Genomic DNA, 14148 nt, shown 5'->3' with positions numbered 1-14148 from the left:
TTCATGGCCTTCTCAGTACCCAGACTCCAACCCATTTGGCTCGCGGTGGCTGCACACAACGATTTTTCTCGTGTAATTTCTCACCCATATAATTAACATTCAGAGCACATTAACGCCACACATTAATTTAGCCTGCAATCAGAGATCCAAATTGGATGAAGCAATCACATTTGGAAAAGCTTTAGGGATAAAGATCCAACTTCATCATTACCTTTACATAGACATCTTTAGAAATACAACTCCTTTTATAATTTGGTCTGACTGGCAAAAAATATAAACTGGGTTTCTCTGATAACAAATGACATAAACATTAACAAAACTAATACAGCAGAAATCAGATTAAATCCTAATTAAATAGTACATATCACTCGTTTTTCCAGGCTTTTGAAACAAAGTTAGCAAATTTAAACACATTAAGAATGTACAACCTTTGCAAATTTTGACCTTCTCAGCTGGGTTTTGTCCATCCAACCATCTCATGGAAAATTCACAATCTTATTCATCGCTGTATGTACACTTCCCACTTCCCACAATCACATGGTTCACACAATCTTTTTTCCTCATCTGCCATCTTCAATGGGCAGAGGAATAATAGCAGTTCTAACCACTGAACAGAACCAGGGCTGTGCTATGCACACTGTGGTACACTGGGTGTCGCTGTTTCGTTTGTACTGTCTTGGTTTTACGATCATAACTTTTTATTTTGCATGTAAGAGAGGAAAAGAGATCAGAGGGATTGCAAAGGAGGGCTTGAAATTAACAGTACTCTGCATTGTATTAACTGTATAACTAAGTTCATTTGCTAAATAAATTAAAGAACCAAAATCAGTAGACTGTGTTTCCCTGAGTGCTAACCACAAAGATACAGACTTTAAAATATGTTACATATTTGTACACTACCTAGCAGAGGTGGAAAGTAACTAATTACATTTACTCACGTTACTGTAACTGAGTAATATTTTGTGTAATTTGTATTTTTTTCAGTAGTTTTTTAAATCTGTAATTTTACTTTTACTTAAGTAAATTTTGACTGTAGTAGTATTGTACTTTGCTACATTTGAAATCACATCCGTTACTGAGTAAAAAAAAAAAGTTTTTGGCTAAATGGAAACCAAAAGGGTGAATCTCGGAAATCTCATGTGGAATTGACCCAGAACAAGCGGCCGGTGCCGGCGAGTTACTGGAGAGAGAGAGAGAGATGGAGGAGGGTGGGAGTGCTTTGGCAGAAGCACAAGCAGACGCGGCAGTTGAAATGAACTAAACCAAAGAAAACCCCGTGTGCACAGTGCCGTTTATAATTGTAGGTCAGCAAAATGCGGCCCGAGCCGCGCTCTTGTATGCTCACCTGCGCGTGTGCGCGCGCTCGCGCATGTGTGTGTGACTCCGCCTTGCGAGATAGAGAGAGCAGAGGAGGATTGTAAAGGTGCGACCATGTAGAGACAGAAATTACTTGCCGTTGTGTAAACAATATGAGTCATCACGTTATAAAGTGAAACGTTTCACCGTATAACACGATAAATAGTGTCGTTATGTTATTATATGAAGCGTCTGTCGCTCAAAATAATATAACTTTAGTTTATGAAGCGATAAGACGGAGCCCTCTCCTCTCCTCCTATATGCTTTACTCACAAGTGTATGAATTGACCTGGATATGAAATCAAAATGAATGAGGGCTGCGCAATATTAGACAAAACTGACAATGCCACAATTTTGTATACTGCGATATGTATTGCAATATACAGTGTATTGCAATAACTTGAATAGCTCTATTTGGAAAGAAGTCATCATCTGGGATTTGGAAAGGCTGTATTTGCATGAAATATACATTTTACAGTCAAACTGTCATGGAAATTGAGAACTTCACAACCTAAAGTATTAACCAGCAAAATAAGTACGGCATATTGCCTTTGACTAATATTATATTGATATGATGAACTTATACTGCGAGTCTCACAAAGTGACTATTGCACAAGAGTACATTGCGATGGTGATGCTCTAATGATATTGTGCAGCCCTAAATTGAACTGAATTCTATGGTTCATCGTAGAAAAATAACCAGTTTTCGGATTGGATTTATGACCCCTGGACCATTTTTGCACTGCATAGGAGTGACCCCCATCAAGTTGTTGGAAGTAACTAAGTAACTTCTACTTTAAGTACATTTTAAATGAACTACTTCTTACTTTTACTTGAGTAGATTTTTAGAAGGGTAGCTTTACTTGTACTTAAATAGAATTTCATCAAAGTAATGATACTTTAACTTGAGTAGAATTATTCAGTACATTTTCCACCTCTGCTACCTAGCCTATATAAAATTGTAAACACTGAACTCAAACCTTACTGTTTGCCGAACCCTGTGACTTTTTCATTAGGGAAGAGTAACAAAGTACTAGGCTAATTGCTTGTAGTTCTATTTTATACTTCTACTAAATGATACAAGCTTGAAAGTCACAGTTACTTTTTTGCAATTAAGATTGTACGTACAAATCATTCATTCATTCGGGACTGTACATTACGTATCAGAGTAGGGGTTGGCTCGGCTGTGTCTTAGTTTTGTTTTACTTATTATTATTTTTTAATTATGTTTTGTTTTTTATCATGACCCTCCCTAGAGCTACAAATATTTTTTCTAATATCTTTTCTATAATTCTTCCTTCACCATAAATAACCATATTTCCTAGTCTCTAGCTATGGAGGTTTTTTTTTTAAAGAAAACATAACCCACTGCGTTTTTAGGTTTTTGAGGATATTCAAAATAAATACAAAATATAACCATTTAAATGTCCCTCCCCCAAGCCAAACCTTAAACCTTAAAACATAACGTCTCCGCAATACTTACTGATACTATAAAAAATATTTGAAGTGCCTCCATTTTTTTCTTCTTCAATCTTAACCTACTTAGAACTTGAGGCACAAAGCCATGCTGTTACATTTCCGCTACAGTGGTTGGCGGTATGCACCTATACACGTTGTTCTGCATTCAGCTTTTAAATCAGAGAAGAAGAAGTAGGACGCGAAGAAGAGAGGAGGCGGAACACCGCGTTGGTTAGTGGTTGGTATAAGTTAGTAGTTGGCTGTACCGCCACCGTAGACAAGCAGCAGGTTATCAGCATTTTAATCTGAAAAGATGAACGGGTTAGACGAGGAATCAATGGCGCCACAGACCTTTCTTTACGGTGAGATAACTTCTGCGTGTCTTATGTTACTTTATGGTGTTTAATATTAACTGCGTGTCCTCAGGTTTGACTGCTGATAAGAGAAACCCATTAAATGTAGCTGTTCAGCTGCGTTTGTTCCTCTGTAATGAAAGGTAATGTTCATGTCGTACCAAAACATGTAACGTGTTATATATTAGATTGTTAACCATTAAGATATTGTAGCAGGAGGTTGAATGAGTGTTGAACAGCGCGGGTTCACTCCAGGCTGCAGCTAAACACGTGTCTGACTACCAACATGGCGGCGCTCATGTTTTGTGAACAATGTTAATATTCCAGCATTTTCTCTCTTCGTGGTTGGGAATTGTATTATATTTTTATTTACATCTTCTAATATTCATCAACTTAACACTTTAGGTTAAAATTTGTCATGACAGTTTTAGCCAGTCGCGATAAGTCATCTCAACGTGGGATCAAACACATGCGGACCTGTTGACTCCCTCCGCTGGGTGCATCATGTAACGTTAGACCCCTTAACTTCTAATTATACATTATAATGATGCAATACCTTTTTTTTTCTTTTTTCTTTTTTCTTTTTTTTTTTCTTTTTTAGATAATGTCATTGTGACTGAATTCGCGAACAAGTCACTCTATTTCTTTGGATCATGTGCACCTCTCCGTCCCGTTACCAGTCTCACCTTCCCTCCTCGTGGGATGAAAACTGCAGTTATAGACACGACTGTGATTTGTAGTGCAGCCAAGGAAAATATAAGTTTTGTTTTTTTTTCTTGAGTGCAGTGCAATGTTTTACGATATGCTGAGTATTGTAATATACTGTGATTTATTACCTTTGTTTATCTGCAAATTATGCCCCTAAAGGAATGTGTATTGCAGTATTAATAATTTACATAATAAAAAATAGATACTTGGCATCTGTGTATCTATCCAATATTGCCATGTAAAATATTGTGATGCTGTGCTATATCAATTTTTGTTAATACAAAAAAAACAAACACTGAATACAATTGCTAAATATTAATCTTATCCCATATTAGTTAGGTGCACATTGTCTACATAGGCTTGTGCTCTTAGAAAGGTCCTATTTTATTTTATTTTATTTTATTTTTAGCACTTGTCAGTGTTTATCCTTGTTTTTGTCCTTTCAGTCCTTCACTTTTCCCATGTGTTATGGGAGTTATTCTAGCTCAGTAATTAGTCAGTTAGAAACAGAATATTGCTTTGAGAATTGTTTCAGACAGGAGATGTGAAATTTAGTTAATTTGCCACATTGTATGTTGATGTTTTGTTTTTAAACTTTATTCCTAACTGCTTAGGAAGTGCAGTAACATGGTATTTATCTACCATTGTTAGTCAAACCCTGAGTCTATTATGAAGCGCTGCAGACAGCCATAGAATTATTTATCTCTTCTGATAGAGGGGTTTCCCTGTGTCAAGGCCATGTGGGAACACTCAGTAGTCTCTATGGCTCCCTCTTGTGTGCATTTGAAATATAGCACTATACATACAAATGATTGCCTGTCTGAAGTAGAGCACCCTATGATGAGGTCACTCCCCACACATTTTTTTTTTTAAGCAAATGACTCACATTTTAAAACCTTTTCATCAGGTTGTGTGCTGGAAGCTGGAAAGGAGGTGGTGTTCAATCCTGAGGACGATGACTTTGAGCATCAGTTAGATCTACGGATGGTAAGTACCCTGAGGTCCAAGGTGTCCTAACAGGGCTGAGAACACATGCTGTTTTTTAGAACATGCCAGATGTTCTATATTCTTGGCCGACAAGCATTTTGGCTATTTATGAAACCTCTTTTGACTTTATGAATTTTATATAAATTATAATATAATTATCTATCTATCTATCTATCTATCTATATATATATATATATATATATATATATATATATATATATATATATATATATTTGTTTTAAATTTTTGAACAAAGATTGCAACTATTAGAAATGTCCTCATATTGCATGGCTATTTCACTCATTTTGCACAGAGGTTGACAGTTTATTGAATAAACCTAATTGCGGTGAGGTGATGGAGATATAAGAATAGTATCAGTAGATGGCTAAATGACCCATACTATCTATTAGGAGCATCTGAGAAATGGTCCTCCACTCTGCAATTGGAGAATAAGGTCTCTTGTTCCTGGATGTGGCACAAGAAGCTGAATATCAATCATGCAAATAAAGTTCTAAGTAGTGAAACTAAATTTTAATTGTAGTTTAAATGTAATGGTAGCTGCCCTTGTAATGTTATGAATTTTTAAATTAGCAGCCTGTTTATTAAGGTACTACCCTCTGGCTTTATTAAGGCTACACTCACATTTTCTTTGGCAAAATAATAACTATGTAATTAGATAAAATTACAGCAATAATTACATGCCTAAGCTAATAACGCAATTTAAGTCATAACTAAATGCCCCTCTAACAAAGTCAGTGTTGAGTCTTTTCAACTCACAGTAGTTTTAGGGTAGAAACAACTGAGTTTACTCCGCTTATCAGAACAGGAAGTGTCTGATTCACATCTGTCACTTTGTTTCTCACGCTCATTTTGTTGAATCATTTAGTAGTATACAAATCAACAGTAAGTGCTGCACATAACTGAACCCAAGGTGTTTAGTCATACTTTCTGGGGTTTGCAGGGAAAAAAATGATGGATTGTCAGCATTAATAGTATAGATTTTAACTGGACCTCATATGCTGTAAATGGTGTCAAGCAGGTAGAGCCTGTAGGCTGTATTGGATTTAATAGGGGTTCACCTTTGACTTTGTACTAAAATCACACTTAAACTATCACAGAATACTGCGGTTGTGTTTTTAAAAACAAAAAGGAAGAGGACCAAGGATTGATCCTTGTGGGACAACACACAAGATGTTTGCTTTACGGTTAGGGGTACTTTTCAGTAGATACTGTTTTCTGTTTTTCAACTGTTCACACCACGAACAAACAAGAAACACATCAGAGAACGAAAGAATGTTAAATAGGTCAGGTGTGCAGGCACCCTGAAAGTTAACAGAGTTACAGTCAGCTGTTGCCTCACCCTCTCCAGGCCTGTGTGGACCCCAGCACTAAAGATGAGCTTCACATGGTGGAGGTTGAAGGACAAGACACAGAGGGTCAGAAAATCAAGGCAGCGCTCGTCTCACTAAAGCCCTCTACCCTGCCAAGTGTAAGTAAACTTCTCATCTTTACTCATGTACAGATGCACTAACAAAGTGTGTTCGAGTTCCAGTGTCTCTTCAGCCACCCACATAAGTCTAAGGCCCGTACACATGCTGTTTCTTGTGCCCTCACATTTATTGTTTGAATTTAGACATGCAGAACGTAGAAAAATTAGAGCAATGCTGTCTCAGCGCTATAGTGTTCCTAAGAACCTTTTCGCTGGGCGCAACAGCTGGGCCCTGAGATAAACAAAGCTCAACTTTTGTAACGCAGCAACACGCACCACATGTCGTGGCAAGGAACCAATCACAGCCAGCAGATTTCTTTCCTTTCTCCTGTGAATATCAGTCTATGATTAATATGGAGAAGTTGATCATTTTAGTGCAGGGCTACCCAGAGCTTAACATCTGTCTGATGACATTTTAGGCCTAATACACACTTAAAAAACAATGCCTGGAAGAAGCTGTGAACTTGGGATTTCTGGTAAGTACGCTCTGATGCAGTACTCATTATGGTCGCTTAGCAACTTCAGACTCAACCTGCCTCTGCACCCTTAAAAGTTGGCACAGAGTAGACACAAGAGTAGCACCCAGTGCCCAACCTGTATTTTGCAGGTAGGTGTTGGTTAAATAGTGCTATTTGGCTCAAAAAGCTAATACCTTTCATTTTTGGAAACAAATACAACAAATGCTGTCTTGAGATAGTTGAACTCCAAACCCTAAGCAAGTGAGCATTTTCTTCTTTTTTTCAGGTGTGTCTCGGTGGTTTCACAATCACACCTCCAGCAGTTTTCCGTCTGAGGGCAGGTGCCGGTCCAATCCACCTCAGTGGACAACACCTCGTCAGTGAGTATTTCTTAGAAGATCATCCAGGTGTTTTAACTGGTCAGGGATTTATTTTCAGTGTCTGGTTATTATGGGGATTAATCCATTAGACACTACTTTCAATTGAAGTGTAAATAAACATTTTTATTGCACAGCATATCCCTTTGGTTTTGGTGGTAGTGTTTTAACTTAGTCAAACATTTCTAAATTGTTCTTTCCTAAAGTGATGGAAGCTGATCAGACTTTTGATGAAGAGGAGGAAGATGATGAGGAAGAAGAGGAGGAAGATGTCAAAACATCAAAGAAAAGGCCGGCCTCCTCACCTGCCATCAAGTCACAGGTTTGTTTCTCCATTCCTTCGCCATTGTAAACAGTAAAATAATCTATTAAAATTCAAGTAACTGTAACACACGTTTTATCTCCTTACAGAAAAAAATGAAAATGGACATTGAGGAGGATGACGAGGACGATGATGAGGATGACGATGATGATGATGAGTAAGTGTCAAGCTCCACACACATTTACAGGCTATTCTAATATGTTCAGGTTACATAAACTGGAACTCAGTAGAGTCCAAAAGTTCAACACTAATGCTGGGTTGCACCAACAAGGATTCATTTTTAAATCATAGTTTAACTTTAAACGCACAAAACTTTAAAACTAGCTTAAAATCAAGGAGGATTGCATTAAATCCTCCCATGAAACATCGGCTTTTACTGTAACTCTTGATTAAATTTAATTGTGTTGCACCAAAACTTTAAACTCAAATTTAAAACGTGATCCTGGATTATCTTAAATCTTAGGTTTCAGGGGGTTTAACTTTTCAAGTGGCTGCTTTGTTGAGATGGGTTGAGTGAATTATCAAGTTCATCAAAAAGTTAAGGGACACACTCAACCCAGTTTAGTTTCATGGTGCTGCTAAAGTTCTCTCAACATACCAGCTCAGCAAGCTGAACAGGAAGACTGGACTAATTGTGAAACATAGTAGTGAAAGAAAGGAAAGTGAAAGCTGTCTGTCAGTTACTCTAAGTCCCTTTTTCCTTTACAGTGTTATTTGGCCATATTTTATGATCTGGCCAACAAGGTTTTCTCAGAGGGATAGCGTGTCAGCACCAGCAATGATTTGCAACACAACTGCTTGTAATAAAACTCTTGGCTTCAGACCAAACAACAGGGAAATATTTCAGTTTTCACTTAATACAAAGGAAATCACTTCACACATCTATTAAAATAAGACAGATGTGTTGGAGAGAGAAGACCAAAAAATTGCAAAAGGACTCCCGCACACTGTCTAACTTGCAATATAAAATTTATTTGCGATGTTACTAGACCTTCATCAGGATAAATTTTATATTGCAAGTTAGACAGTGTGGGGAGTCCTTTTCGGTACTAGACCTTCATCATGATGATGACGGTCTAGTACCGAAACGTCGCAAATAAATTTTATATTGCAAGTTAGACAGTGTGCAGGAGTCCTTTTGCAGTTTTCACTTGATGCATTTTATCAAAATTAAAGCACTAGTAATGATTATAACACACAGAGGGCCATATTAGTTTATTGATAAAAGACACAAGGGTTCCTACGCAAGTATGGAAAGTATGGAAATAAATTTGATCAATTTCCAGGTATTAAAAAGTATGGAAAATGGAAAAATAAAGTATGGAAAAATATTTATGTTTCCAGACTATTATCACTGTTCTAAAATACTGTTTTCTAAAATAGAAAATTAGGTATTTCCAAAAATAATTTAATCAATCCGGATTGTGTTTTATGCCGGGCCAAGCACAGTTTGTGTGAAAGCAAACGTCTCAGGAAACATACCGCCCCTTTTACCTGATTGACAAGTAGTATGCCCAGTCCGCTGCCCCATGACCCTCCTCCAGCCCCCCAGGTATCAAGTTTCACTCCAACACTGCACCTTCGACAAGAAGACGAATTTCACGTGGTTCATAATGGGTAGATGCAAGTCCACCCTCTATCTGATTTGTTTTGATTTTTTAATCTTGTTTTCTTAGGGATGATGAAGATGATGATGACGAGGAGAGTGAGGAAGAAGAGTCACCTGTCAAGGCAAGCACCAGTCTCATACAGATGTGTCAGTTCCAGCTAAAGAGCCTTGGAGTCCTTTCCTTATTAATAGCTGCTTATTTGTTACAGGCCAAGCCAGCACCATCCAAGCAACGAACCCCTGCTCAGAATGGCAAGAGTCCCAAACCCAACACTCCAGCCAAAAAGCAGGTGACAGTCGTTTTCATAATCTGGGTCTTTTGTATCTACTGAATAGCATGTGGGGACTTACGGCAACCGTAGTAGTAGTCAGTATATTAATATTTTATATTTATGAAATGTATCTAAATGTAATTTTCATTGTAGGAAAAGAGTCCTAAAGGTGATAAGGCTAAAACTCCACCAACTCCCAAAGGAAACCTAACAATTCCTGATCTTAAAGCCAAGTTGATGGAGACAGTGAAGAAGGTCAGTGTTCTGGAAAGTTCCTTTTAAATTGAATTATTTTATTACCTGATAGAGTAACATGGTGTGCCTTTTAGACATTTAAATTTGCTCATTTGTAATTCTTTCCATTTTACAGGGAGTACAGCTACCTAAATCTCAGCCCAAGTTTGAGAACTTTATGAAGAATGGTCATAATGTGGCAGACACCAAGGTAAAGTACAAATTGGCGATGCCTGTCAATATTACACACCCATAAATGCCCTAAATTATCTTGGAATTTTTTCAAAGGAAACTTAGTTTGTTTGTTTGAGTTCATTGGTCATTAAAAGTTCAATTAAATTTGGAGCAAGTTAACGTTAGCTGTTAGCAGTTGGTGGCTGAAATGACAACTCATGGACAAGTAATGTTCTCTCCACTTAAATGCATATTTGGCTGTGTAATGAAGGACTGGATGACTTTAAAACAGTGGAGTTATTTATCTTTTATAAGCAAGATTTCTTTTTTTCCTTGGCACAAAAGGGGGAATAAATAACAAAACATAATGTACTACAAAAAAAACACATCTGTGTCGGCCCGGAATTTCACATCAGTACATCCCTAGTTAACATAAATAAATTTGGTCCTGCTGATGCCTCTCATTTCTGAGTTGACATCTGTCTGATTTTAATTGAACCTTGGGTCATGGCTAACTTACAAAGGACCATTTACACATAAGCCCTGTTTCCACCAAACACTTTCGGTATGATACCTTTGGAACCAAAAGTAACCCTTTAGACATTGTACTGAGACTCGAGGTCCATTAAGTGTTTCCACCACAAACCGTACTCTAAAATGTGGGTGCGGTTGTTGTCACTCACTGGTCCTTCCAGCACTCACTGTATTTCTTCATTAACAGTGACACAGATGGAAGTCTGCACCTTGTTTATCATCCACAGAACGAGGCTGCACGCTGACGTTTTCAGAACAAAATAAAACCGGCTGCAGTGAGAGTCTCTCTCCATGTGATATTTAAAAACAGCGGGATCGTGCACTTAGTCCTTCTGAGGTAAACTCAGTGGATTATTGTTGCTGGAGCCCACAGGAATGATGCTTCGCAACGCTTTGGTTTTTTTTTTTCTGCGAGTGAGGATCAGAATATATGCAGTGCACATAACCCGGTAGAAATTAATATAAATATAAATGCTTGAAGATCCACTCATTACAAATAGTGTATGTCAGATACAAACTAAAGTAATGGTCATAGTTGTCACAGTGAAATTTACAGCGTATTGTTTGATTCATGTCTTCGCCTTAATGCATTGAATAACATTACAAGTTAACATTCCAACTCAAAAGGGAGGCAGACATCCCAGTGAATTAAGTTATTTTTTTCTCCAGCTGCTGCAGGTGGCAGCAAAACATCCTTTCACTTTTTAGTTATTGTCTACTAATAAAACTCTCCACGGTGTGAACAGTGGCTTCTGCCTCAAAACCAGCAACAACTCAGCCCTGAGCAGGGCATCCACAATTGACCAATCAACAGACTGCAGTGTTCACAGCTCCACCTTTTAGCACCAGATCTGTGTGCTAGCTACCCCAACAGAAGGTACCCAAAATGGGGACGGTACCATCCACAACTTTTCACAGTGGAAATGGGGAAAAAAGCGTACCAAACTGAACTGTGCCGTACAATACTGCTTGGTGGAAACAGGGCTATACAGACTTCTCCTTAAAGCTGTAATGTGTCATAAATTCTACTGCTTGATTTGCACTAAGCTGATGGGCCCTCCCATCTGAAGAATTTGACAGGAAGATTAATGTTAACCAGTGGTCTTAAATGAATAATGGTTTTAGCATTGAAATTAAAAAAAACAGTGGTCCCTATTGTAGATTGAAAAAGGGTTAAAGTATCTACCTGTACTTGTACTTTGTATAACAATTTCCTTACAGGGATTAATAAAGTATCAATCTATCCAAGTCTACATTTTTTTCAAACTTGGAACCCATTGGCATTCAGTCTGAAAATAATAAGCATCTTGGCACAAGTCTCAGTATTTTAGGCTGAACTGGTGTAGCTAGCAGATATCCTAGCCAGGACCTCCCTTTTCCATGTACCCGTCATTTTGGCTCCTCTCTAAACAGATCTTTTTTGAAAAAAAACAAACAAACAAAAAAAGCTAATATAAAGCTACATTGTCGTCATATGATAGCAGATTGGTTCTAAATAGCATTGTGGCCAATGCATTTTCCCCCTTCTACATGGACTGTTTACCTGCTGTTCAAACTTATTGGTCAATACAACTCTGACTACAAATGGAAACCTACAAATCTTGTCCCATTGCCTGCAGATTCCACATAAATATGCAGAATCTATTTTTCTAATCCATTAAATGGAAAGTGATAGAATAGCTTTATGGTGCAGGAGCAGATCAGAAAAGTAATGGGTTACACATTTCATTTGGTATTGATTCTCTCTTTCTAAATGAATAAATATCTTTTTTCTTTTTTTTCTTTCTGTAGGTCATTGCGGAGCTGTGGAAGTGGAGACAGACGATGATGGATGCCAAATAACAGTCTCAGTGATTTTATTGTCTCTTTTTATGACTTGTTTATGCCCATAGCACCTCTCAAACCCTCTGAAGCCAAACTCAGTGCCTCACACTTGTCATTAATTCTAAGTCCAATCCAGCTCCACCTGCCTTCCTGTTTAAAGACACTAGAGAGAGACAGTGATATGGACGCTGACGGCACACTGTGTTGTTGCATGGTTGTGTCCTTCCTTCTCCATCACACTCTCATTATGGCAGAAAAATGATATGGTTTGTTGATTAAACCCCAGGAGAACCAGCTTACAAATTTGCATATTTGTAAATGTGTAAATAAAAATCACTAGATTGTTGGCACCAGAATATGGAGGATATGTCTTTATGCGATTTTTTTTTTTTTTTTTTTTTTTTTTTTTAAATGTAAACAGTAAAGATTAATTTGGCCTCATGCAGGAACAATAAAAAAAGCACCGGACCATTATGCACACAAGTGCAGACAAGACCAGCAACAAAGCAGCACCAGAAACTAAAACTTTTCAACAGCCAATAAAACTTCAGCTGATGTTAGCCATGGTGACGACATGTATCAGTTTTGGTAAAGCAGACGTTTTGATGGTGATTGAGCAACATTGATTTGTCTTAGTAGAAGTATTGTCCAACATGGATGTAAAAACTGCACTTTGTGAAATGTTTTGAATGTTTATGCTATCTGAGATTCCTACGGTCAAGTTCCCATGACAACACACTGTCCACTTAAAACTGTATCAGAGTTCAAAGATTTGTTCTAATTGTTCACATATCAACCGTCCAGAAGTAATCAACCATTTGGTGTTTAGCAGAAAGCTGCATTAACCTGAAGACATGGTGTCATAAGTGGAGCACACTTCAGCACTGTTTGTAGATTGTGGCCTGTTTGGGTTCTTTGTATCGCCATGACTACCAGCCAGGAGGCCAAAGGTTATGTACTTGCTCTGTGAGTGACTGAATGCATGATGGATTTTGCAAATGAGTTTTTTTTTTTTTTATTAAGGAGTTACTTATAACTTTTCCAACAAGGGTTTGCAAAGGATGTTCCCAGAAATTCCCACCTGTACTCAAGTTTAATGAGGCCACAGCCTTTGTGCTCCTGTGACCAGTTATAGTAATAAGATTATAAATGTTGATGCATGAGGCCTGTGAAAGCAGAACATCATTCCACGTTCTTGAAAAACAAGTATAAGTTTGTCTGGGTTTGAGTGGACTATACCAAGATTGATTAAATAAAAAGAAAAAACTGAAGTGTTGCCATTGTTCCATTTCTCGCCAGTGAAAATTACTAATAATAAAACATTTTGAAGATTTTTTTTTTTGTTTATGTACAACAATAACTTGCTGAAAATGCCATTGTTTTGCGTTTCTTTTGACATCTAGATTAGAATTGCAGGTGTCTTTTGCATTATTTTTAAAGTGTGCACAGCTATCTCTTTTCTAAATTTCTCCTAAATGGAGGAGCAGCATACAGATATGTTCATCATAGTTAAAATGGCACTCAAGCCAGCTTTCTTTTGACTCATCTCTACATTACTGTGATCTGTGTGATCAAGCTTGAGACTGATTAAAGTATAACATTTTGTTTCTGTTGAAAACCTGAAAATACTGTATATTTATATTTGGGTCACATATTGCAAACTGATGCAAACTGACCCTTTATCACAACTGTTGGACAGTCCTGCACCTGATCCTGTGTTTACAGTCAAAGGGAATTTACCATGTTGAGAGCAGATGTTTACTCACATTTAAAAAGAACAACATCGGCCATGTTTATTAGCAGGAAATATTGCATTTGATTGTGTCAAGCAACCGGTGTGGAAAGCTTTTCCTCAGTATCTATTTTGCTCAGTTCTTACTGTAATAAGAGTTTGAACTGGGTCATGATTGAGCCTGGTGTTATAAACACAAGTCACATTACTCCGACCTAAGTCGAAATTAAGTTGGCAGAATTGCAAAAATACCTGCAATTC

The 14148-nt window shown here is 37.5% G+C and overlaps 1 protein-coding gene across 2 annotated transcripts; it reads left to right on the top strand.

The window, feature by feature from the left end:
* The first annotated feature begins 3013 nt into the window (after nucleotides 1-3013).
* Nucleotides 3014-13426, top strand: npm1a (nucleophosmin 1a). 2 transcript variants are annotated; one of them, XM_033633546.2, is made up of 11 exons: nucleotides 3017-3176; nucleotides 4783-4862; nucleotides 6232-6351; nucleotides 7096-7189; nucleotides 7393-7508; nucleotides 7598-7665; nucleotides 9185-9239; nucleotides 9327-9407; nucleotides 9543-9644; nucleotides 9760-9834; nucleotides 12123-13426. In XM_033633546.2, exons 1-11 carry the CDS (start codon nucleotides 3128-3130, stop codon nucleotides 12171-12173), a joined length of 891 nt encoding a protein of 296 aa, XP_033489437.1. In that variant the 5' UTR covers nucleotides 3017-3127; the 3' UTR covers nucleotides 12174-13426. The 2 variants fall into 2 exon arrangements, with proteins under 2 accessions (XP_078028350.1, XP_033489437.1); XM_078172224.1 differs by having other exon boundaries at nucleotides 3014-3176; nucleotides 9185-9407.
* The last annotated feature ends 722 nt before the right edge of the window (nucleotides 13427-14148 follow it).

This window comes from Epinephelus lanceolatus, chromosome 11 (assembly GCF_041903045.1).
Source record: "Epinephelus lanceolatus isolate andai-2023 chromosome 11, ASM4190304v1, whole genome shotgun sequence".
NCBI lineage: Eukaryota > Metazoa > Chordata > Actinopteri > Perciformes > Serranidae > Epinephelus > Epinephelus lanceolatus.
Note: the sequence above shows the minus strand (reverse complement) of the source record. Positions and strands in the feature narration are given on the sequence as shown.